This window comes from Anomalospiza imberbis, chromosome Z (genome assembly GCF_031753505.1).
Source record: "Anomalospiza imberbis isolate Cuckoo-Finch-1a 21T00152 chromosome Z, ASM3175350v1, whole genome shotgun sequence".
Classification (NCBI taxonomy): Eukaryota; Metazoa; Chordata; class Aves; order Passeriformes; family Viduidae; genus Anomalospiza; species Anomalospiza imberbis.
Window position 1 is genome coordinate 21,554,727 of NC_089721.1, and position 24,609 is coordinate 21,579,335.

At 39.0% G+C, this 24,609-nt stretch overlaps 3 protein-coding genes across 6 annotated transcripts in view; all 3 read left to right on the forward strand.

The window, feature by feature from the left end:
• CENPH (centromere protein H) overlaps window positions 1–24,609 on the forward strand; it is a 64,753-nt gene that overhangs the window by 15,516 nt on the left and 24,628 nt on the right. The window lies entirely within an intron of this gene.
• Window positions 954–20,059, forward strand: CDK7 (cyclin dependent kinase 7). Of its 3 annotated transcripts, XM_068177429.1 has the most exons (12): window positions 954–1,083; window positions 1,291–1,350; window positions 4,446–4,479; window positions 6,255–6,322; window positions 8,106–8,174; window positions 9,496–9,606; window positions 10,778–10,896; window positions 11,596–11,695; window positions 13,456–13,542; window positions 15,233–15,382; window positions 16,968–17,115; window positions 19,840–20,059. In XM_068177429.1, exons 1-12 carry the CDS (start codon window positions 1,024–1,026, stop codon window positions 19,863–19,865), a joined length of 1,032 nt encoding a protein of 343 aa, XP_068033530.1. In that variant the 5' UTR covers window positions 954–1,023; the 3' UTR covers window positions 19,866–20,059. The 3 variants fall into 3 exon arrangements, with proteins under 3 accessions (XP_068033530.1, XP_068033531.1, XP_068033532.1); XM_068177430.1 differs by lacking the exons at window positions 954–1,083; window positions 4,446–4,479; XM_068177431.1 differs by lacking the exons at window positions 954–1,083; window positions 1,291–1,350; window positions 4,446–4,479; window positions 6,255–6,322 and adding an exon at window positions 7,944–7,962.
• Window positions 22,509–24,609, forward strand: part of SERINC5 (serine incorporator 5) — a 54,514-nt gene continuing 52,413 nt past the window's right edge. Inside the window, exon 1 of the mRNA XM_068176136.1 lies at window positions 22,509–22,666. Within this exon, the coding sequence (XP_068032237.1) occupies window positions 22,631–22,666 (36 nt within the window). The 5' untranslated portion in view covers window positions 22,509–22,630. The remainder of the gene's footprint in view (window positions 22,667–24,609) is intronic.

A 24,609-nucleotide genomic window follows, 5' to 3' on the forward strand; every position in this document is an offset into this window, starting at 1 on the left:
CTACTAGGGACAGGCCTCCACTAGACCCTGTGACAATGATTGTAACCCTCTGGGCTCTGTTGTTCAGCCAGTTCTTGATCCACCTCACTGTCCACTCATCCAGCCCACATTCCTGAGTTTGTCTATGAGGAAATTGTTAAGACACAGTGCTGAAATCCCTACTAATATCAAGCAGACAATATCCACTTATCTCCCCTTATCCATCCAGGTAGTTGATTCCTTGTAGAAGGCAATCAGGTTGGTTAATCAAGATGTGCCTTTAGTGAAGCTATCTGAAGTCATATTCTTGATCACCTTCTTGTCATCCACATAGATATAGATGGCCTGCAGTATGAGGCATGCCACCACTTTTCCAGGGATTGAGGCAAGACTGATTTCACCTGGATACGTCACCGAGAATGATTTTTACAGGCAGGAAAGAGACACTGAAGTGCTCTCAGAGATGACGACTGTTCTTCATAGTTACACAGGTTTATTAGTGTTACAGACTAATTTATTAAAAAACAGCAAAGCTTGGGCATGTAGGGAAATTAATTTTCAAGTGGCAACTTCTCTGAGAAATTTCCCTGATGGCTAGTGAATAGTAGTTTTAAGTACTATACTGTAGGTAATTGTTCATAATGAAGGAACTATAGAAGTACAATTAAGAATTTCCAGTAGAACCTAACAAAGCGCCTGAGAGCACCCTTTCTAGAGAATAGTAAATTTTTTATTAAAAGAAAAAAATATCTCCACGCACAGAAATTACAGAAGTGTCCCTGAAGGTCAGACATGATATCAGGGTCGAAACAGAAGCAGCTCCTGGGACGCACTGCAGACGGCTGCAGCAGGCCGAGCGCGACCCCGCCACACACCCGCGCTGGGGCCGACCCGCGAGGGAATGGCGCGTGCGCCTCGCCGGGGGCCGCTGCGCGCGCAGGGGCTGGGCCGGGCCGGGGCGGGGCGGGGCCGGAAGCGGCGGGGCCGCGGGGTTAAAGTGCCGAGCAGGGCCGCTGCCGCTCCAGCCGTGTACGTCCCGCCGGTATGGATGCGCAGGCCCGCGCCAAGCGCTACGAGAAGCTCGACTTCCTTGGGGAGGGGCAGGTGAGCGACCGCGGTGGGGGCTGCCCGTGGCACTGGGGCCGCGGCAGCACAGCTGGGCCCGGCCCGTGTCGCCGCCCGCCGGCGGCGGGATGGGGGTGCGAGGGGCGCTGGGCGGTGCCCACCCCGGGCTCGAGGAGGACTCGGGGGCCTCTTCCCTCGCGCAGTCTGTCAGGTCCTCCTCACGGCAGCGTCTCTCTCTGTCCCTAGTTCGCCACTGTTTTTAAAGCCAAGGACAAAACGAACAACCAAATCGTGGCTATTAAGAAGGTAAGTGTCAGAATGTCTTCTCAGCGTGTCACAAAGCGTCTGGTTGCTCTTGACCTACCTAACGACTCCTTTTTTTTTTATTGTTTTTTTTTAAACCAACTTGATGGAAAATGTCATAATACGCATTTTTATTTCTGGAGAAGTTTGTTTAAATGATCTGGTTAACCTGTCTGTAATGCGCACCCACCCCAGAAGAGGGAGTGGCTTTGCTGTGTTTCTGAGTTTGTGAAGGGTTGCATGATCTGTGACTTGAATTTCTGGTTATTTGTTAGGTTTATTCAACAAACAAACCAACACACACACATTTCCAAACTGCAGACTTTACAGTACCTTGATAGTTGCTTTTTTTTCTTTTATTTTAAATCCTTCCTGCTGCTGCACCCAAATTCCTTCAGTCCAGAATGTTAACCTTTATTAAGTTCCTTAAATTTTATAGAATCATAGAATATGCTGAATTGGAAGGGACCCATCAACATCATCAAGTCCAGCTCTCATCCCTGTGTAGGACAGTCCAAGAATCACACCATGTGCCTGAGGCAATTGTCCAAACACTGCTTGGTGCCCTGGCCACTTCCCTGGGAAGCCTGTTCCAGTGCCCAGCCCCTCTGGAGGACAAATTTCTTCCTAATATCCAACATAAACCTCCCCTGAATCAGCTTTGTGCCATTAACTCAAGTCCTGTCATTTTTAGACAAATGTTTCCTGAATAATTGAATTAGCAAAGCCTTGTTTCCTGCAGCTTTGTCCACTGAGGTTGGCATCTCATGTTGATTCCCTTTCTAATAAAAAATGGCAAGAAGCATCTCTGTTTTCTTTCCATGTCACCTGACTCTGCTTCCATTGGGTATACACCTGTCTTCTTTACCTTATGTTCAAGGGGACATCCCTGTTCAGCCAAGTTGTCCTTCTGCCTCATCTGCTTGACTTGTGACATTTGGAAATTGCCTGCTCTTGTGCCCTTAGAAGGTGATGTTTAAAAAGTAGCCAGCACTGATGGACCCCAGCACCTGCAAAAATGTTTTCCCAGGGGACTCTACTTAGGAATTCCCTGAGCAGCCTGAAGTCTGCTCTCCTCATGTCCAGGGTTGAAGTTTTGCTGGCACTTTCCTACTGTCAACAGAGATTTTTAACTCAATGGCTTTGTGATTGCTGTGGCCAAGATGGCCTCAATTTCCATTCCAGTCATGGGGTTCTCTCTGTTGACAAGCAGCAGATCAAAGAAGGCAACTTTTTGAGTCAGCATCCTTAGGACGTTTTCCACAAAGTTGTCCAGGCTTTTAGGAATTTTCTGTCCCAGGCGGTACCTGTTGTGTGATACTTCAGTTGCTTTCTGGCAAGTTGAAGTCCCCCATAAGAAAAAGGGCTGTTGATATGGAAGCACCCCTTAGTTCTTCAAAGAAGAATTCATTGGCATCATTGTCCTGGCTAGGAGATCTGTAGCAAACTCCCACAATGACATCCACATTATTTGTCCTTTGTTTCCTGCCCAGAGGCTCTCAACTGCACCATTGCCAGCTGTAAGCTTTGTACATTCCAGCCCTTCCATTAGATATGATGTCACCCCCCTGCCTCTTTTGTCCTGTGTACATCTCCTGAAGAGCCTGTAGCTGCCCAACAGGGCACTCCAGTCACAGGACTCATCCCGCCAGGTTTCATTTAAGTCAGTGATACCAAATCTCTGGGACTGAATCAAAGCTTTGAGCTCCTCTTTTTTGTTCCTCATGCTGAGTGTATTGCTAGAGAAACATTCCAGGTGTTGTACTTTGTAGCCAGCACGTCATGAAGCAGATTGAGGTATCCCATTAGTGTTCATTTCCTCAAGTTTGACAAACCATTCCCACTGATTATCACTGGCAAGCAGGGTATTTTCCTTTTCTCCCTTCTTAAAGCCCATTTAAAGCTCTGCCAATGCGCCATGCTAGCTGCTGTGCCAGAGCTCTTTTTCCACTTTGAGAAAGGTGCAACCTATCAGGTGTTGGTGAAACAGGTGTTCAGTTGTTCCACTGTCAAAAGAGCCCAAAGTTTTTCTTGTGACACCAATCTCAGAGCCACATGTCAATCTGATAGATCTGCCTATCAGTATTAGTTCTTGATACCAGAAGGATTGAGGAAATCACTACCTGTGCTCCATATACTTCTATAATTTTTCCTGGGGCCTTCAAATCTCTTTTGCATGCCCTCAGTCTTTTATTTGTTACTGTGTTGCTGCCAGCTTGAACAAACAATAATGAATAGTAGTCAGAGGGCCTTACTAGACTTGAGAGTTTTCCACTAATGTCCCTTATATCCAGTATGATCGTTTTTTGATAAAATATGACAAAAGTGATCTTGGATCTTCAATGTGCTTGCATACAAATTATGAAAATGCTTCCATTGTCATAAAGCGTTTCACTTGTTACTATCTGAAGGGATTGCAGGGAGATTTTGTATTAAAAATGGGTCTTCAGCTGTTCTTTGTAAGGAGTGAAAGATGCATGTTAAGAGTGGTTTCTTTAGTTGAAGACTCAACAAGTTGAATTGTGTCAATAGTACTTAATCTTGTTTTATGCACTGGTAACTTTTAGCATTGCAGTACTTGTCTTGTATGGTTGCTAATGGTAGAGGCTTTGTTTGTGTTCTTTGTTTTATCAGAATAGTTTCTTAACTTTTATCATCTGAAAATATCAATGGTAGGATTCTGGACTTGAAATTTCAGGGCATTCAGTGATTGAGACAAAAAAATCCTAGAGTCTGCCCAAGTTTACAGCCTATGCTAATTTTACTAGAATCATTCTAAGATAACTGTCAATTATTTAGCTCTCATTTCTCCCTGAGGAGAAGCTCATTAGTGATGTAATAAAGCTTTGTGGAAACAAAGCAGTTTAAACTGTCAATTTGCATTATATCTGTTTTTAGTGCCGCCATGGCTTTTTTTTGTAAAATCTACTGTTGTAAAGACAGTTATTTTTTTAAGGGAGAAATAAACCCTAATTGAAACCAACACAGCTGGTAAAGTGCTTCATTATTCTAAAACTCATTCTGTCTTAGAGGAGCAATGCTAAAAAATGTATTCCCCACCATCTTAATCTTACTTAACATGAAATATTTTTTTTCAGATTAAACTGGGGCATAGATCAGAAGCTAAAGATGGTGAGTTTTAAATCAAATTCATACTGTAGAAGCTGTGCTTTGTTTGCTTTGTTTTTGTAAATTAATACATTAATTTCCCATACCATTGGCTGAGAAAATTGAGCTCAATGCCTGCTGTAAGGCTTAGTAGAGGTTTGCTTCACAAACTGCAGGGACAACCAAAAGCATCATGTAATGGTATGTGTCTAAATATGAATATATAATTTCTAAATATGAATATATAATTTCTGAATTTTAATGGAATTCAAACATTAATATAGTGTAATAATAATAACAACTACAGCACTGAGTTTAGAATACCTTTTTGTATCAATACATCTCTATGCCTTAAGTATGAGAGTATTTGCATGTTTACATGTTTCCTTTGTTCTATTTTTATGATGTGTGCAGAGGCAAAAGTAGATAAAAATAAATTCAAAATTATTGTCTCTGTGTCTTTTTTTTTCAAGTTCAGCACTATAGAACATGTACTCTGATCAGCCCTGTGCCTCTAGGTGTGGATGTGGCAAATTAAAACCAAGTAATCTGTCTTATCACCTGTGTGGTGCAGCAGAATTTTATTTGTGTGCAGGCTGCTGTCCTTCAGGACTCCTTCATCAGGTTACCAGCTTTCCAGTGAAGAGTCTTTGCTATCAACTCTCCAGTTCATTTCTTTTAAAGAGAAACTGATCACTCATGCCAGAGTCTCACAGTTGAGCCGGCTGCCTGAGAGTCATTATCTACCTGGCCTTCAGTGGCCTAATGGCCCTTAGGGACAGTCATTACTTTTGGCCTCTACAATGTCTAGCTGTAGACAAAAGATGTTATTAAAATCATGATCATATCTGCTTTCCCTGTGTTATCTGATAACACATCATGCTTTTGTTTTCATTCAAGACTGTGCCTACCCAAAAGCAGCCTTTGTTAATTTGATTCCAAAACGGGTAATTAAAACAGGCAAAGCAGGTGTAAAGTAATCCATGTAGCTTAGCCCAAAACGTTGCTAGTCTTAGCATTGAATCATATGCCAGGTTTTAGGAGATCACTGTTTTTCAGCTCGTGCAGCTGCAGCTTCTTGCATGATACACCACAGGAGCATTTGCTTGCCAGTTGTCATACAAGCCACACATACTAGCATTTTTGAAGGACGAATTAGTACCCTGTAGGAATCATGGTTTGATACAGTGCCATCAGTGTGACTGCTGAAGGGCACCATTTTGCTCCCTGTTGGCCCCTGCTTTTTCCTCTATAAAATCAGCTTATGAGAAGATTCAAGCAAGAGTAAGCAGGTTTTGGTCACTCTCTTTCATGCCTTCTATATGATACAGCATGAATGTAGAAAAACATGTGCCTTGCATTTTTAGATAACAGTATGTCAGAAAGAAAAGAGATTTATTAATGAGGTTTGAAGTGAGACTTGTTGAGGGACTGATGTTTGCAAAATGAAACTTTTCTTTAAAATGAAGAAAGCCTTCCAATACGCTGAAAAACTGTTTTTTTTTTCCCCTATGACTTTCCCTTTTTGCCGAAATGTAGATATGTTGCTTCATAATCTAAGCCTGGTTACTATGGTGTGAAATGGACTTGTCATGGAAGAAAGTGTATGCCCATTTTTATTTTGCAGCAATTTAGTTAGTTATGTCAAGGTCCTTGTTATTTAGCAAATTGACAAGTGTTAAGAATGTAATTTGAAGTAGTAAATAGTCTGTGAGTAGCAGAATGACAGGTTTATGTGGAGCTTAATCCAAAATTTTATTTTATTCTTTCAACTTCTTTTCTTCTTTCCATCAATGTAGGAATCAACAGGACTGCCCTCAGGGAAATAAAATTGTTACAGGAGCTAAGCCATCCAAATATTATTGGTGTAAGTAAAATAAATGCTAGTTCTACAATCAATCTTCAAATACTTTCAGTAATTCAACAACTATTATGGCAGTGTGCCTATTTCAATAACAAAGGCAAAGTTTTTTTTTTTTTAATCCTTTTGGTTTTTTGCCTGGGCCTACATAAATGCTAATGGTGGAAGAATTGCGGAAATGCAGATCGCTTGATTTTGCATCTCTGATAGAATTGCTAATGAACACAGTGCCGAATTTACCTGATAGATTGCTTCATATGAAACTGGTGACAGTCAAAAAGCAGGCTTTTTAAAGCAGTGGTAAAGGGGAAGTCTTGTGGCATATTAGTCAGGTATAAAATGGCAGGCTTATCTTAACACACAGATACGATGTTTAAAATGTCTTTTGGAAGGAGTAAGACTGGAATCTTTCTTGTTTCAGTTGCATTTTGGTAGGCTTACACCTACAGATACCCAGCAGGAGCTAAAGACATTTTCAAGTTAGATCATAGTGATAATTAGAAAGTGTCAATATGATATAGTACATGAAGTATGAATTTTCCACATACTTGTCAAAGTGGAAATATGGTTCCCTTCTGGATTGTGACCCTACTTTCAAAGTCGTTGCTTTAGCTATCAAGGTTAGAGAATATGCAGGGGGCGACAACTGAAATGGCAAAGGGATGGAGCATATATTCTTTATGAAAAAATGATGAATTCATCACTTTGGAGAGGGAAAGGCTGGTAATGGGGAGGTCTAAAAAACCAAGGTGATAGGCGGTGTCCATGCAGAAATTGTATTTCTAAACACCATTGTCCTAGAAATAAGAGATGTATTTAAAACCTATTGGCAGCAGGAGTGGAAATTGTACTGCTTCACTCAGTGTGTAATGAATTCATAGGATGTGTTGCCATGGGCCGTGTAGAAGAAAATTGCATCAACAGTTCAAAGAAGAGTTAGACAAATTTATGATCAGGAGTTCCATAAGCAGGTTCTAAAAATAAGAGATAGTGTTGTGCCCCTTTTAGTAGTCCTTACAAAACTTTTGTGGGTTTTGGGAGTGTAAGGGACACAGTCACTGCTATTATGAACTATTCTAACAAATACCTTGCAATTTGCCAATTTGTGTAGTCATCACGCTGAGACTAAGGAATGAGCTGCACCAGCTGCATACATACCTTCTTCATCTTGAGGGAAGAATACCAGGCTAGATGATCTCTTGCTTTTGCTCAATATCACACTTGTGTTATCTCAAATTAGGAATTGTGTCATTACACAGCTTCATCCGAAGAAAGGGCTGTTTGGATGTCTTCAAAAGAGTTCTATTTATCTTTGAAAGCTAACTACAAAAATGAATACACATCTAAAAATGTCTGAAGCTAATAAGCCTAACACTTAAAATTTCTAAATACTATATGCTTACAGGAAGCAGATACACAGCTGAATCCATGAGCAAACTTAGTCTTGTCTGAATAAAGAGTAGTTAGAACAGGAAAGTTTTGAAGACAAGGTGTGCATTACATTTTCTGTTGTAGTTAACATGATAAATTTAATTCTTCCTCTTTTTTCCTATCTCCAGGAAGGAAGGGCAATCATGAGAAATGTTATTTCCATATTTAATGGGGATTTTTTCTGGTTTGGAAACTGAGTTAAGAAGCTAAACTGAGTAAGAATTTTTGTGTTACAAGTCAAAGAACTAAAACCAGTTCTCAATAAGCTGAAAATCCACATGCAGACCACAGTGGTGTTGAATTTCAGAAAACTGGAAGAATCAGAGCATGCTTAATTATAGTGTATTTTGTTTTGCAGCTTATTGATGCATTTGGACACAAGTCAAATATTAGTCTGGTGTTTGATTTTATGGAAACAGATTTAGAGGTAAGATTTTCAAAGACTTTTTTTATTTCATACTGACAGTGCTGCTTTTAACAGGCTTATATTTGCCCATATTACAAAGGTGACTTTTATTATGTCAGTTGATGAAGGTCATGTCTTAAAAGTAGCTTGAGTAATTTCAGGTTTTATGATTTCTCATTTGATTAATTCCTTTACTTCTAAATACTTGTCAGCATGATCTTAAAAGAACAAATTGTGTTTACTATGTTAGTTTTCTGGAACTTCAGTCAGAGTATAGAACCTCTGGCATAGATCATTGCTTCTGGAATGCAATTGATAAGCATAATACCAAACATGTTCACATAAGTGTGACACTAAAATATAGTAAGAGATGAGCTGTTAGTAAAATCGCACGTTCTTTAAACATGTTTTCAAATGTAACAGTGCTAGGTAATTGCAAATCAGTGCCTTCCAGAGACTGGCTTGCTGAAATTTAGGTGAATGCAAGACTTGAAAAGGTTAGGTCAGATTTTTGCTAATAGAGGTTAGTAATGAGTAGACTTTTAGAGGATTCATTCTGTTTACATAGTAATTATGCAAAATTTAGAGATGAAGAAGATTGGTGTACAATGAAAAATTAAATACTTTCGTACTGCATGATGCTGTGGTGTGCAGTCTTTAAATAGTATTGTGGTAACACTCAGGCTGCCACTGAGACTGCTGCCTGTTGTGATTAAGCATATGCTGCATACATTAAATTTGTGCAGTCTTAGCTCTTCCATAACTCTGCTTATGGAAGGCTATTACTGAGCAAAACAGCATTATTAACAAACAAGCTTTGCAGTCTTTGCATAGGATTTTAATGTTAAAAATCAAAGAATGTAGAAAACTTAAGTAGATTTTTTAAAATACAATCAAGTGGCCATGCCCTCTGGTCTTTTTGGAAATAAAAGATGAAACCATTGTATTTACAAAGGCTAGCTACTTAGGTTGCAAAGAGAAAGAAGGCATAAGTGGAAACATAATTTCTAGTTTACTGTCGCATTTATCATTTGTATGTGTGCATCTTTGTCCTGGAAGTTTGACTATCAACATGGAACTGAGATTAAATGCTAAGCTTCTGTTTCCCACACATCTTTTCATTGTCGGGTTATGCAAAGTTCATGTAAGCTATCTGGACTCCCCATTTCAATTTCTGATCTCCAGAATTGACCTATTTTTCTGGAAAAGGGGTGAAATGATAGCGAATATATGACTGCCAAGCTGAAGCCTGTCTTAAAGTCAGAAATAACTTTAGAGCTGAAAGAATGGAGATAAGGTTGTCTTGGGTGCTGAGCTTTACTGAAACTTCAACACTTTACAGGTTATTATAAAGGATACAAGTATTGTGTTGACGCAGTCTCACATCAAGGCGTATATGCTGATGACACTTCAAGGATTAGAATATTTACATCAGCATTGGATTCTACACAGGGTAAGCATGTACTAAATTGACAGCCTTCATCCTGCTACAAAAATCACATTGCGTAGATTTAGAGTCTAAAGCCTAATGAAGGTAGTTTTGGAATTCAGACAGTTTCATTCCATAAGCATTCATATTTGCTGTTATGGAGAGAGAATAGCAGTACCAGAAATGTTAAGATTTACTGATGTGGTTATGACTTCAATACTTACATAAAAGTTTCTCAAGTTAGATGTGACTTTAATTATCACTGTGAACTGGGTCTGCCTGGGATGGACTGGACTTTTTTCACAGCAGCTGAACTCTTGAAGCTTTCTCCTTTCTATCAGGCAGTGGAAAGGCTTTCTCTTTTTCTCACTCTGCCCTTGCCCTGATAAATAGGCTTGGGGCAAGAAGTAAGGAGAAGACACAGATGGGGCAGCTGATCCAAGTTGTCCATAGGGATACTGTATGGCATGTAATGCCTTGGTCAGTGGTAAAAACTGGGGTAGAGGAAAAAGGGGGAATTTTAGTTTCCAAGATGGCAGCTGTTTGGAGACTGTGTATCACTCTCCTTTTGGGGAGTGGTGAAGGATTTCCATGACCTTGCTTGTTTGCTTTGATTTTTACTACTTTCCTGTTAAACTGTCTTTATATTGCTCCTAGAGTTTTCCTGCTTCTGATCTTCTCTCCCCTGTACTGCTGAAGGTGGTGGGTTGGATGAGAATAGAAAGAGTAAATGGCTGTGTGGATACTTTCGTGTTGGGTGCTTGTGGGTTGACCTCTGTTGGCCAGAGGTCACCCCACAATATACTGCTACTGTATTGAACTGTGTGACTTCATTATTTCTGCTGTTATTTGAAGCATTGGCCCAGTCTTTTTATTATTCAGTTGGCAGCTATGCAGATAACATAACTGCTGTACCTGCAGAAAATGTAAAACCTATCAATAGGCTTTTTTTAACTCTGCAAGTTAAATATATTAATATTCTAATGGGTCTGTCTCACTATGGTTTTCATATCTGATAAAATCCTTATTTCCTGGGGGGGGGTTTTAAATTTTTTCGCTCTCAATGTAGGTTTTAGGATAGAATCAAATCTTCCATTTTATATGTTATGTCTGTTATGTCTGCCAGGAGATTCATTATATGTCTGTTTTTATCTGATTTATGGCAAATCTCATTATTTGTTTTCTATACTGACAGGATCTTAAACCAAATAACTTGTTGCTAGATGAAAATGGAGTTTTAAAATTGGCTGACTTTGGCTTGGCAAAATCTTTTGGAAGCCCAAACAGAATGTATACCCACCAGGTAGTGACAAGGTAAGACACTCTATTTTTTTTCTTACACAGAGATTGTTTAGTTGCTTTATAGGTCTTTCTTGAAATATGTCATATCAAATCAACATATTCAGAGTGGCATCTGCTCATGTGATGCGGCAAGAGCTGTCTAAAAAAAAGCAATGCTTCAGAGGGAAGCATTGTTTAACAAAGTCTCCGTAAGAAGTGCTTGCGTATGCATCTGTGGGAGTGGTTCTCATATCTATCAAAATTACACTCTATTGGGATGTCTGGAAATACTATGTAGAAGCCGGGCTTTTGATGCAAGACAGCTGCTACTTTCTGCTAATCACAAGAACCTAGAAGCATTTTTGGAGATATTCACATTACCTATTTTGAGACAAACACTTGAACCAATTGAAATATTTACAAATGGTTTTTATGTCAGGCTTATTTAATGCTATAAAAAGTGTGACTGCAAAATATGCAATGTTTTGTTTCTGACTCCTGGGATGCTAAAACTATTCAGGCAAAGCTGGTTTAACACCTTTATTTAAAAGACAGGAATTCTGCAGTGTCAAATGCAGTGTCATTTCATTTAAACTTGATTGTTCTTAGGCAATGTGAGTAGTTTTTTCAAAACAACAAGGCTCATTTTACATAAAAGTAGTCAATGCTTAGGTCTGTTCATACGGAGATGAGCGAACCAGGTTATTCTTCCAAAATGTGTTTTCTTCTCAGGTGGTACCGAGCCCCAGAACTATTGTTTGGGGCTAGAATGTATGGTGTTGGTGTTGATATGTGGGCTGTTGGTTGTATTTTAGCCGAATTGCTCCTCAGAGTAAGTATTCAAATGTAAGCATTTTGTATTTGCCCTTCCATTCACTATGGCTTTTTATGGGTTTTTGCTTTCCTGCTAAAAGCAAGTGAAGGCAGGCCAAAAGAAACTTTCCAAAATCTTGTTAAGTGTAATGAAAATGTTTTTTTGGAATAGACTGAGGCTTCCTAAATGTCACAAGCACTTGAAGTCTGTAAACATCTGGGTTAAAAAGTTGCAACAAACTGTCAGAGTCTTGCCTTGGGAGAGGTCAAGTAGGTAACTCTTGTGGTGCACAGACACCTATTTTCGTTCACTACTGTTCTAGAAATGTAACATCACATATATGTGCATGGGCTGTCTCTTATACACTGTTCCTCAACTATAATAATCAGTACCTTAATTATGGTTTTATTCAAAATTAATTGAAGACTAATGCTTTTCTAAACTGCGGTTAGTTGACAATACTGGAATGAAGCTGAAGGTTAACACCAGGACAATCCTATGGCACTCCTCAGTGTGGTACACAAATGTAATGGTCTTTGAGTCTTTTCCACTGAAGTAGAATGTTTCTCATACAGCTCTTTGGAGAAGACATTAAAGTGTGAGGGGAGCAGTGGAGGGCTGGGGTACAGACACAGCTGAAGGCATGAAGTAGCCTGTAGTACAACTTATCTTTCATGAATAAGTGGCTTCTGCTTGGTTTCTGCACCTTTGAATGCTTTTGTAGCCATATCATAACTAGACTTCTGTATGAAAACACCTTGAAAGAAACCTTTTCCTGTGATTGGTCACACCAAATAGGTGTGCTTGTTCAATTTGATTGGCAGGTCAGATAGAGAAATGTACAGTAGCTCTTTAAGCAGCGCTGGTGATGGATACATAAATACGCATTAGACCTGCTAAAGCTGAACACATTTAAGCAAAGTTAGTAAATTAATAATTCTTGAATTCAGTTGATTCTTTGGTTTGTCACAAAACAAAGTGTATTATGGTTCAGTTTTTATCACTGTGATATTTTGAAATGTGTGTGTCCTTTTTCAGGACAATGCAAATTCTAGGTGCTTTTTATGAAAGCAGTTTATATTCAAGGGGCTTTCATGATGCCACAATTTAGTATGCTGTCTACTAGGGATATCCATGCTGGTTTTTCTGTCCTAATTAATTAAACAATGCCTCTAATTCTTCATAAATTTGCTTTGGTCTTCAAGTTTCGTTTTCCTTACATTGTGTGCCTGATATGTGAGCTAGAAGTTGGACTGGGCATATAACCCCTTTTCAGTCTTTTGCTTTATTTAAATGACACGTGACACTGATCAGACAGTTTTCTATTCTAGTAGGTCTCTATTCTCCCTAATGCTTTCAGTTAATTTCATAAGGCTAACTTGCATAATCCAGTTATGATTCACTTTAAATATATATAAAATCTACCTCCAAAGAACAGGTGGCAAAAAGATCACCATGACCAAATGACTTTAGGCTGACAACTGAGAAATAAAATCTTTTCTTTGTTTAGTACATTTTACATTAATGTGATTGTGATTAAACATAATTGTATGTTTAAGCTGTCTGCTATCAAGTCAGTGATACCAAGCCTGGGTTCAGGAAACTTTCAGAATCTATTTGAGCATAAATAGAATCCCTCAAATATCCAGTGTACCTCTTTGTGGGGAGATGGTATACAGAGGGCTTTTGCCTTGCAATTTATGTGGTATCACTCAAAGCTTCTTTCTAAAATTGAAGCTCAGAAGTTAATTCAGTCAAATGCCATGTCCTTCTTCCAGGTTCCTTTTCTGCCTGGAGACTCTGATCTTGACCAGCTGACAAGGATATTTGAAACACTGGGCACTCCAACAGAAGAACAATGGCCTGTGAGTAATTTTGTTTAACAGACTGATACTGGTTTTAATTGATACTCTCTATTTAAGCTCTTGAAATTAAATTATTATACCAGAATACTTGAGTAGATTTTTCAGAAGACAGTTGCTTCATCTCATGAAGCAGCTGAGATTTGTTGTTTCTCTTGCCAAACCACTGGTCAATAGTAACAGTATCAACACTTCTTGATTTCCTTTCTGTGTGCACAGTTTCACTGGTGTGAGAGTATTGTTGCTGCTTAATGTTTTTGGGGTGCTTGTTTAATTAGCATGCTTTAACCTGGAAGGCTTTAATTACTTTCAGAAGTAGGAGCCATTCAGAAGTAGGGAGCTGAGTTGGCCTTGGTAAATTATAGTTTGGGGATAGTAAGAAACACAGACCAACAGCTTTAGGGATAAACAATTTGCCTCAACAATAATCCTGAAAGAAATACAATTAGTAGTACAATTTTCTCTGAGATGGCAGCAAATTAACACCAGGCCAAACTTACTGTCAGGTCTCACAATGACCTACCTAACCATGGTTATTAAACAGTGACAGGAAGCAGGATATAATGTCTGATGAGCTACTTGTACCAGCTACCAGGCACAGGGGGTCCAGAATTCCCTAAACAGGATGTTGCCTTTTATTGTTGAGTTGTGGAAGCGCTCACTGGACTTGTTCACCTCTGCTCCCTCTCCATGCAGCTTTTCTTTATTGTAAATGGTGGTGGAATGCCATAGTATGTGATCTTGAAATGGAGCTGTAGCCAAATGGAGAACTGCTGTGTGAGGCAGTGCTAGACCCCCACAGTTCTGGTATTTCTCCAGGGTTCTAAATGGAATGCATGAAGGTTTTTGCAATGACATTTCTGCTTCCTTTGGAGAGGAAAATTTAAGATACAAGTGGCAAAAAGCAAGAATAGGAAATTGGTTAACACAACAAAGACTATGCATTCCTAAGTTCATCTCCAAAGATGTAGATTTTAGTAACTGAAACCCTTACTATCAAGATTATAGCTGATTGAACACATTCTTGACTTTGTGTTAATATTTTATTTTACTTGGACAAACTTGAAGTGTGACAACTAAGGCTTTAAATACTGAAAACACTACAAAAGCATTATGTTTGTGTAATTGTCTGTTACAATTGTCTGTAATTTTTATTCTAGAATGTGAACACAATGGGATTGATTTCATACCTACAGCACAAAAGAGTATGCAGTTAATTTTTTGTTTAACTGCTTGGTGCATATTTTCCTTCCCTCTTCCTATTGGCCATATAAAGTTTCACTTGTGCATTTAAAATCAAAATGCACATGATACTTAGCTAACTTTTATTAATGTAGAGAAAGTGAAGACTGACTCTTCTGTAAATATTTCCCCTCTTGCCATGTCAGTTCACTAAAGGCGGTTTTATTTAATTAGTCTGTCCCAGTCTAAAATTCTTTCATACTTCCTTTAGCAGTTTTTCCTTTTGGACTGGTCACAACTAAAGCAAGGGAAGGACAGATCATTTGGAAAGTTGTTCCACAGTGCAACAGTTATTTAAAAAAAGCTTTTATGGCCTTCTATTCCTTTATTTATTTTATTTCAGTGACCAAGTCTTAGCAACATGTTTTGGAAGAGCCGCATGAAGTTCGCTCTCTGTGAAAAGCTGAACTCTTTCTAGGGGTAAAACATATTCCATTTTTGGTCTTTGTAGGGGATGACAAGTCTTCCAGATTATGTCACATTTAAGCCATTCCCTGGAATGCCACTTCAACATATCTTCAGTGCAGCTGGTGATGATCTGCTCAGTCTTCTTCAAGGCTTATTCACGTTTAATCCTTCCACTAGAGTAACAGCTACGCAGGTATAGTACACTTGGGTTATCTCCTCATGTTCATTATCCCAGTGTTAATATTAGATAAATGTGGTTTGAAGCCAGTTAGCCAGGTTTGAAATGAAACATCATATGAATTACTAGAAATATAATCCCAGTGTTTTATAGAGAGAAATGTGAAAGGTATGGAAAATACTAAGTGATCATCTCCATTTCCAGTGTAGAGTCAAGGTAGAGAACCAAAATATGTATGAGCCATGACCTTCCAACAGTCATATTGGACATGCTGAATTCAGTCCCCTAAAACTTGAAGGTTAAGTCTTAACATAGCTTATCTTATTCCCTGGGTTTGGAAGGTTTTTCTCCTTACTTCATCCCATCTCTTCTTCAATGTCTTTTAAACTTTTATAGTACTTCTTAAACATAAAATTCTGTGGTGATTAAACCATCATTCTTATATAATTATCCTTTTCCATGATACTTTCAATTTTACTACTCCCTGATGGGGAGAAATGGAGGACTTGGAAGAAAAATCTTGCAGAATGTTTCAGTTCACAATACTGATTTCTGTGATGAGGATACACCAGTTGGCAGTTAGAAGTGTATTTCTGTCACTTTACACTGATAGGGAAGCATGCAAGAAACCACTGTTCCCTTTGGGCCAGGACTCCCTCACTGCTGGTTAGGTTTGAATTCAGGAGATCAGTTCATGTGTTACATATATTTTTACTAGTAGACTTTTTCAGAGCACATTCAGGCTGTTTTGGCCACCATCTTTAAGAACATTCACTGTAAGTTTCCAGATAATTAATTAGTTCTGCTACGCTTGAGACGTCTCTGTGGTAGTTCATACGTATGAAGTCATTTTTCAGGTCATATTATAGGATAGTGACAATGCCACAATTTAAGACAGGAAACAACTTGTCCTTACTGCTTTGGTTTGATTTATAGCTGACATTGATTATCATGTAACTGGCACAAGAAATGATTACCTAAGAGACAGTCACTTTTTGTTAACCACACTTCATGGTTCCAAAAATTTAAAGTAAGGTATATAATTCCACTACATGAAACCAATCTTGCTGACTAGTGTTTGTCTTGTGCTCTAATACAAGTGATGTCTTTCTCACAGTTTACAGGGTAGAAACAGCACAGTTAAAGAAATACGGGGGAAAGGCTCATCTTAAAAACTAACAAAACAGCCAGTGTCCAGATTGTGAGTCTGATCAAGACTTCAAAAATATTCCTTTAATTTTTCTTTATTCCTACTTTCTTTTTTATCCTTATCTCATCTGATCTGTCTATTCAGAATGTAAGCTCTTCAGAGCTAGAAGCCACTTATACGAGACTTCTTACGAAATAATCTAGTTTCTAGTCAGGATGTCTGAGCACTGGTTAAAAATAGGAGTATACAATTATCCCTTGCTTTACAGATCCATGTGGGGTGGATAGTAATTGCGAAGACAATCTTTATTTGCCCCAAGGCCACTCTGTAGTATAAAAGTGTTCAAGTAGTTTTTAAGTCCCAATTAAAAGTGCTTGGTTTCACTATGACTTCTTTATAAATTACACTTCATACTAATTACTCATTTCTTTTTCTTCGATTATCGTTAAGGCATTGAAACAGAAGTATTTCAGTAACCGACCAGGACCCACTCCAGGAAATCAGCTGCCAAGACCCAACTGTCCTGCCGAAGCTGCAAAGGAGCAACAAAATGTACTTTTAAATTTAAAAAGGAAAAGAACAGAAGGGATGACTTACGGTAACTTTGTAGCATGTCACCAGTTTTAAATAGGAGCTACATGATCAGAGAGAATGGGATGCTTCTAGTGTTTTAGAAGAAAATCTCTCTAAATGAACTAATTCCCTGAGCACTGGGTGAAGCTCTTTAATGATACATGGTTTGGGGTCAGAATTACTTAGCCCTGTGTTCTAACAGAGTTAGCACAAAAAAGGCTTTTCAGTGATGCTTAGGAGTCTGTTAGAAGAAATAACCCTATTCCGTTAATTCTGTAATGGAGAGTGGTACTCCCCAGTAAATTATAGACTATTTTGATAAACTTTTTTTCTTTTCTTGAGACATCTTACTCAGATGGAAGTAATTTAACTTCACACCACTTAAAAAAAGAGAGAGTCTAAAACATAGCATGATATTCTGTGAAATGACAGGCTGGAGAGGGAGGATCAGATTCAGAGGAGATATTTTTGCTCACTCTGTCTTAAGGTAAGGAAGTTAACTTTTAGGACCACTCTGGGTCAGGAACATTAAAGCAGATTTCTGTGACCTGCCTCCAGTCTTCCCCTGGCAGTAGTGTGTATTTCATATCTTTGTGGCAATGCAAGTGCTCAGGACTCAAGACCTGTATCTGACACTAAATTACTCAGGCCTTCTATTAGAGAGGCAAATACTATTTTTAAACTTGGAGTTGGTATTCTTAACATCTGGAATATGCTAGATAGCAGCTGTCAGGTTAGCATCAGCTCTTTGTTATTGCCAGTATGAGATTCAGTTTTAAAATGAGTGATATTTTTTTTTAATGGAGCTACTTCCGTAGAAGTGTATTTCCTCTTGAGTTCAGAGAGAAATCTTCCTTATTAAGGTTCAACTTACCTTTTAGGCACTTTGAATTGTTGTTTCTAAGTCTTCATCAAATTAGAAGTAAAATAAATCAGGTTCACTACTTTAGGATTTCAATCTCAAAAAAAAAAGTGATAGCTGACTACTTGCAAAATGTTTGCTGACCCCAGTACCATGTGTCTCCTGGCATGTGGGAACTTGTCAAGTTACAATAGCGTAGACAATTAATTTAAGCATTTTATCTCCTTTTCCAAAGATCATGTGAGGGTTTGTGGTTAGTGTTTGGGAGTATACACCCTAAAAGACACCTGTTAACTAAAGGAAAGGAAAATGAGAGAATTGCTTCCTTGATTTTTGTGACTTAATGATTTGAATTTGTGCATTTGACAATGAGCAGAGTTTCCAGAGCTGTATCAAGCTAGAACAGTAGCTGCTTTAACATATTTCCATGCTTCTGTGTAAATGCTAGGAGTTTTGAGATTGTCTAGGAAAGAGGTGGTAAGGAAGTTAGCATTACTTTTTGAGATCTTTGAGTATTGGTATAAAAAGCAGTATAATTTCTACCAGCTGGAAATGGAGACATGATGTATTTTCTAATGTGGATTTTACATAATGTTCTGTTACTGGCTTAGCTGGGCTGACAGTTCCAAAAGGTTTCAAAGGTAGTTCCTCTAGCACCAGCAAATGTTAAAGGAGAGGGCCAATGATAGAGCTAGCAAATCTGCTGTGCTGGATTTCATTTTTTCTTCTTACATGGCATTATCATCAAAATTTAAAATCTGAATAGTGATTTGGAAGAATAATCCTCTAGTTTTGGTTTAAATAAAAATTTGAAGGACAACATTGCTGTAGGGGGTGGAAATGTGTAAATGTAATTTCCAAGACAAATAAGTTGCATTCCCTGAAATTCTTAGAATGGCCTTACATCCTGCAGAGCATATTTCTTTCCCCTAGCTCTGTTGAGGTAGCACTCCAGAACCTGGCAGAATAAACTGAGTGTTTCAAAAATACTGGCACCAGGAGCTGACTGCTGGAATAAAGATTCATGTCATTGCTGTATGTGCTGCTTTTCCATAAGAACAAGCCCCTGTAGCCTGTGGGGTGTGTTCACCAAATCTTAGTACTTCTCAGAAAACAGCCTCTATTCTCAGCAGAAAACTACCACTAGAGGGATGGCTGCCTGTGAAAAGTATGAAACATGCATGCTTTGTATCTACTGCTACCAGTTACTTCTGATCAGTGAGGTTTTTGGAGACACTGATTCTGTGATGACGTAACTGCCCACCTCCTCTCTGTCACTTAACAAGTGACACTGCTTCCCCAGAACATCTATTTCTAGTTCTATTACTATGCATTCCTACAGAGCTGTAGCTACACAAAACGGGGATTATAACAGATGGTGCACTAAAGTTTTTCCTATGTTAATTAAGCATAAGGAATCTGATATCAAAACACTATTGGTTTGGAAAAAAAAAAAAAACATTCTATTCATATTTAAGATTAAGAATTTGTCCTAGATTTGACAGCGCATAAGAAAAATCCTGAGGAGTGTGTGTGTATGTGGTGGGACAGGTTTAAGCCTTCTAACAGCTTGCTTTTCTTGGGTTTCAAAGTAGAATTAGGTGGTTAGCTTTTCATATCAACAGTTAGGCTTTTATATGAACAAAGAGAAATATTTACATGTATCCTAAATGCAATTAAAACTTAATTACAGAATTTATGACTTTTGGAATATACATACTGATCCAAGTGAACTTTGATTTTAGCACTTTCTCATAGATTTGTTAGAAAATGTCATCATGTACTGCCACTGTTCCAAACAGCATTCAGCATTTAAGACGAGGAGGGGGCCTTGAGGAGGGGGCTGGACCTCTATACTTTGCTAACAATGTGATTTACATTTTTCAGGATTACCAAAAAAACTGATTTTTTGATTTGCTGTGGATGATGAATGAAAATAAGTGAAAATGCCCTGAGTCCCAGCCATTGATAAAAGGCTGTAATCATCGCTGGATGGTTATTTTTTAGTATTTTCATATGTAAAATATGAACTTATTATTTCCTTATGGACACAGAAGTTTTATTAACCCTTCTTTTTACAATAAAATTTTTATTTCAAAAAAAAAAAGATTATCTGGTTTGCTGTCTTGTCCTTTGAGTCATGCTCTGAGACAATAACTGTCTAAACTGTTATTAACACAGACTTAATTTTGCAGAACATCTGTGCTGAGTCACATGCTATCCTGTACAGATATAGATCCTAAGGGGGAAAACTACAAATAGCATTTTCTTCCCACATGCAGCTTAGATGAACAAATGACTGTCTTCTAGACCTATAATAAAAATGTATCCCTGTAAGGAAAGTGTAGGATATGTTTTTTTTTCCAGTTAGTAGGCTCAAGTATTAACAAACAAGTTTGCATGTGCTCTCTCAGCAGTAATGCATTAAGACTTCTGCAAAGATGCATACACTGCTGTCCCAATTTGATGCTGGCACAATGCCAGCACCTCCATGAAAATGCACCTTTCCTAATAAGTGCTGTGAGATGCAATCAGGAACAGAGCGGAGCAGGCCCAAGCTTAGAAATACAGGAAAATAACTTTATGAAACTACTGCTATGATAAAAGACACACACTAAATCCGGAATTGAAAACCCTCCAAAACACTCCTCCTCCCCCAACCCAAACTCCAACAAACCACAGTGAGACAAAACTTGGACCCTCAATCAAGTTGTCATCCTTCAGATAATCAATACTCAGTCTACCAAGGGGGAGAGGAGTCTCTCTTGCACCATAGACCCCACCCCCTCCCCCCCCCAGGAAACAAAATTGCAACCTCTTGCATTTCCATGTCACACATGGTACCGCCCGGAGAAAATCTGCCAGTGTAACACTCTCCATGTCACAGCACTCTCACCACTGTGCATGGACAGACTGCTCATAGGGCTCCTTTAAGGATGCTTTGCCAAGGACCAAAAGAACAATTCAGTTTCTCATTTTGGGACCACCATTTTCTTCTTCCCCTGGGGCCGAGGGTCCAACAGCTTCTCCTTTTTTGGGACAACAGTCCCCCCCATTTCCTCCTCCCCTGGGGCTGAGGGTCTCAAGAACAGAGATCATCTTCTTCCTGAAGACAGAGGGCATCACCACACCCTCCTCAGCTCTTCTCTGTTCTCTCCATTCCTGTGCTGGTAGTTGCTGAAGCAGGTCTCTTGGCTCACACTACACTAGTCTGTCAGCCTGTGTCTGTAGGACAATCCACAGTGTAGACAGTGGACTCAGCTTTGCCTGAATTCCAGCATGGAGAGGTAGCAAAGTTTCTGCTGGGTAACTAAACTTCTGCAGTGGACAGAACCAAGCTTGCTTATGCTGTTGCTGCATCTTTGCTTGGTGTTGTACATTGGATCTCGGGGATACCTGCTGAGCCATTGTCACCTTTCTACCTTTGAACCACATTCAGCATTCTCTTTTCTAATTTTGTGGCAACTATAGTGGTGCAAGACTTTGAGGCTTGTAGAGGAACAGCAACCATCATCTTGCTCGTGTGTTCCTTCATTTTGCTGCTGCTTGAGTTAATGTAAAGTATTAGGCCTTGTAAGGGAGAAGAGTTGGTATTTTCCCAGTAGACTACTGTGTTCTTTATTGGTTTTTGGCAGCTGATAAGTAAGCAGATTTCCTAGGATCTAAGTGAGAGTATACAGAAAAGTTTATCCATTAACATTAGTTGTATAAGTTTTTATTGTCTGTTTAATCAAATATCATCCTCTTCATTGCAGGCTAGAGGATTAACTACAGTCCTGCTTCTCAGTGGCACAGGTTTAAAAATACACGAATCAGAATAGGGAAGAAGGATTTAGGAGTACTGTAAACTTCTTTGTATTTAGTTATTTAGCGCATGTTTCTAACTGGTTCTAAAAGCCTGGAAACCTTCAGCCCCTAAAACAGATAAGTCACTGAAAAATGCAGTATCCCTACTAACAGATAAGGTTTGCATGACAGTGACAATCTTAAGTATTCTGTCAGTTCTGCTTTGGGAAAGAAACACCATTTCCTTCTTGTAAAACAGCTGTATCTGTCTAGACAAAACCCTTCCCTGAAGGAAACTTTTCCACTAGAACAAGTAGCGAGCCTCTAAGCTCCTACTGGTAAAAGTTGTAGAGTAGGTACCAAATTAGATGGTTACTGTACTCTGTAAGTGTGGGCTTGAAGTGTGAGGTGCTGAGGCCTGTGCAGCAGGCCTCAGCCAGAGCTGACTTACCAGATGAATCCTGGGCATTCTGTGACTAACAGTATTGTTTAGCTAAGAACAAATGACTGAGATGCTTGTGCTAGCTGTTTATCACCGAACTGGCTGCTTTAGAAACTCGCATCTTGTCCAATTCTCTGCAGTAAATGTATCATTTTAAGGAACTTTCCCACTGGGCATTAATAGAGGCTCGTTTGTAGGATATTTTAGGGAAAACCCTCCCAGTCAAGACCTGGCCTCAGGCCATGCTCTGCCCCCAATTGGGAGGGAAGTAGGCCATCAGATGCAGGTTCTTCTGCACTAAAAATCAAGTCACTTTGACTTGTTGATTTGGGCCTATTTAGGCTGATTTGGCTGGATCCCCTTTCAGGGTGAATTTGGAGACCTCATCTACCAGTGGATGCACCAATTTTCCCAATCGCCAGGAAGGGTTCTCCAGGTCCTCACTGCGAAATGGGGCTCCCCAGCAATTTCTTACTCTGGATGATGGTAAAGCATTTAGGCAATTGGTGATATGTCTTTCTAAATCACTATCCTTTCTCTTGTGTAGGAATGATGAGGTGCATTAGCTTGCTTATTTTTGTATGTTGCTAAAGCTGAGCATGCAGTAAGCTAATTGTTTTATTGAATATATCATTTTACTTTTGTGTTGCTTTAATACTCATAGTAAAATAAGACCATTCTTTCCATTGGTGTCGGTGTCCTTTAAATTGCCCCCATCCATTGGCAAAACAAAGTGAGAGGATATTTTGTGACCAAGACTATTGCCTTGTATGCATGTATGCCAAAACAGATGTTCACAAAGTGCTATTTTTTATATAATACAAGTTCAGGAGCTGTTTCCCTCCAGATCCTGCGCAGCAATTTGGACTGTGCTCTCTATGTACATTTGGGCCTTGTTCCATACCACGGAACAGGTACAGAACTTACTATAAGTAAGTCTTCTGTTCAGTTGAGTTCAGCTGAATTGTTTCAGTTGAATGGAACTGAGTGAAGCTACCTGTGTCAGGGACTAAAACTGCCTTGTTCTTAGTGATGGTGTGCACAGATAAAATGTATGTGCATCACAGAGTACGCTAAAATTAGAGAAAGGATCAGCACATTTTTTTTCTTAATCTCAGGCTTTTGGATGGTTTGATTTAACTTTTGTGATGGGTCAGAACTCTGGAAGAAATATTTGGGACCTGTGGTAAATATAATATGCAGTCACACAATCAGTCATCTAAATACTGTTTAATTTGTGACTTGATTATTTGATCAATGCCAATGCTGATCCCAGAAGCCTTTTTGTTTTGGCAAAGAATGTTCAGAGTTGAGTTGTTACAAACAGTTACTGCTTTGCATTTTTGGTATTTCTCTATACATGGTGTGGCCTTGATGTGCTCCAGGCAGCACTGCCAATTCTTTGTTTTTACCAGTCATTCTTGTCTTTTGTTACTGTTCTTGTTCTCTTAACTTACTGCATGTGCACTGCTCATTTAGCCATTTCTTCTGGTGCACAAGTGTTTATGCTCCATGTGCTCCAGTGTAATGGTTCTTTTACAGAGTAGGTTTCACCTGCAGCCATTTAATACTGCAAGAGAAGGAAGGGGTCATTACAAAAGAGGCTATTATTGGGTCTGTTTTTCTTTTAATCCCTCTTCTCCCCCTTGCATTTTATACTCATATTTGTCAGCTTTGTCTCTGAGTTAAGCTATTCTCTGCACAAGCCTGCAATAAAATTACGGGATAAACCACAGATAGGTCTGCGTACGGTTTATCAAGTTGAGACAGAAAAACTTCTCAGAGAACTAAATGGAGTGCTTTGAATACTTTTGTCAGGCTGATTTTGACATAAACCTTGCTGATATCCAGTAGTGTGAGTGGCTCTGCAAAAGACATGCACAGCTGCAGTCTTGTTTGGCTCCAAAACAGCACTGCCTAGGAAAACCTTGTGTTGATCCTAATCTTCCAGAAGACCTTCTGGGAATTAGACTGACTTCTCCTGTAGCCCACCACTACCAGGAAGATTCCTGAAGCAGCTCTGGTCTTCCTAATGAGAGAACTCTATTTGGCAAAACTTTCTTCATCACATAATGCGAATTTCTCATTTTCACATATTCCTAAGTAGAGCTTTGATGCTACATGAACTAGACTCAAACAATCTCTGTATTCCATTCTAATACTTCCAATATTTTTTCTTCTTTGTTGGCAACTTATTCAGAAAATTTATATTTATTTCTTTTAAAAACTCATTTCAAATAAAAGGACAGGCTGCAGGGGAGGGTTTTGTCTTTTCCTTCCATAGTATCAAATCTATGGGCTGCAGGTCATGCTCAAGGATTTTTTGAGGGTATTGCTGTGTGGACAGCACAGAGGCCATTAGCATTGTAACCATTTATTCTTGTTCTGCCAGCTCAAATTGTGCCCAGAAAGCTTCATAGTAAAAGTAT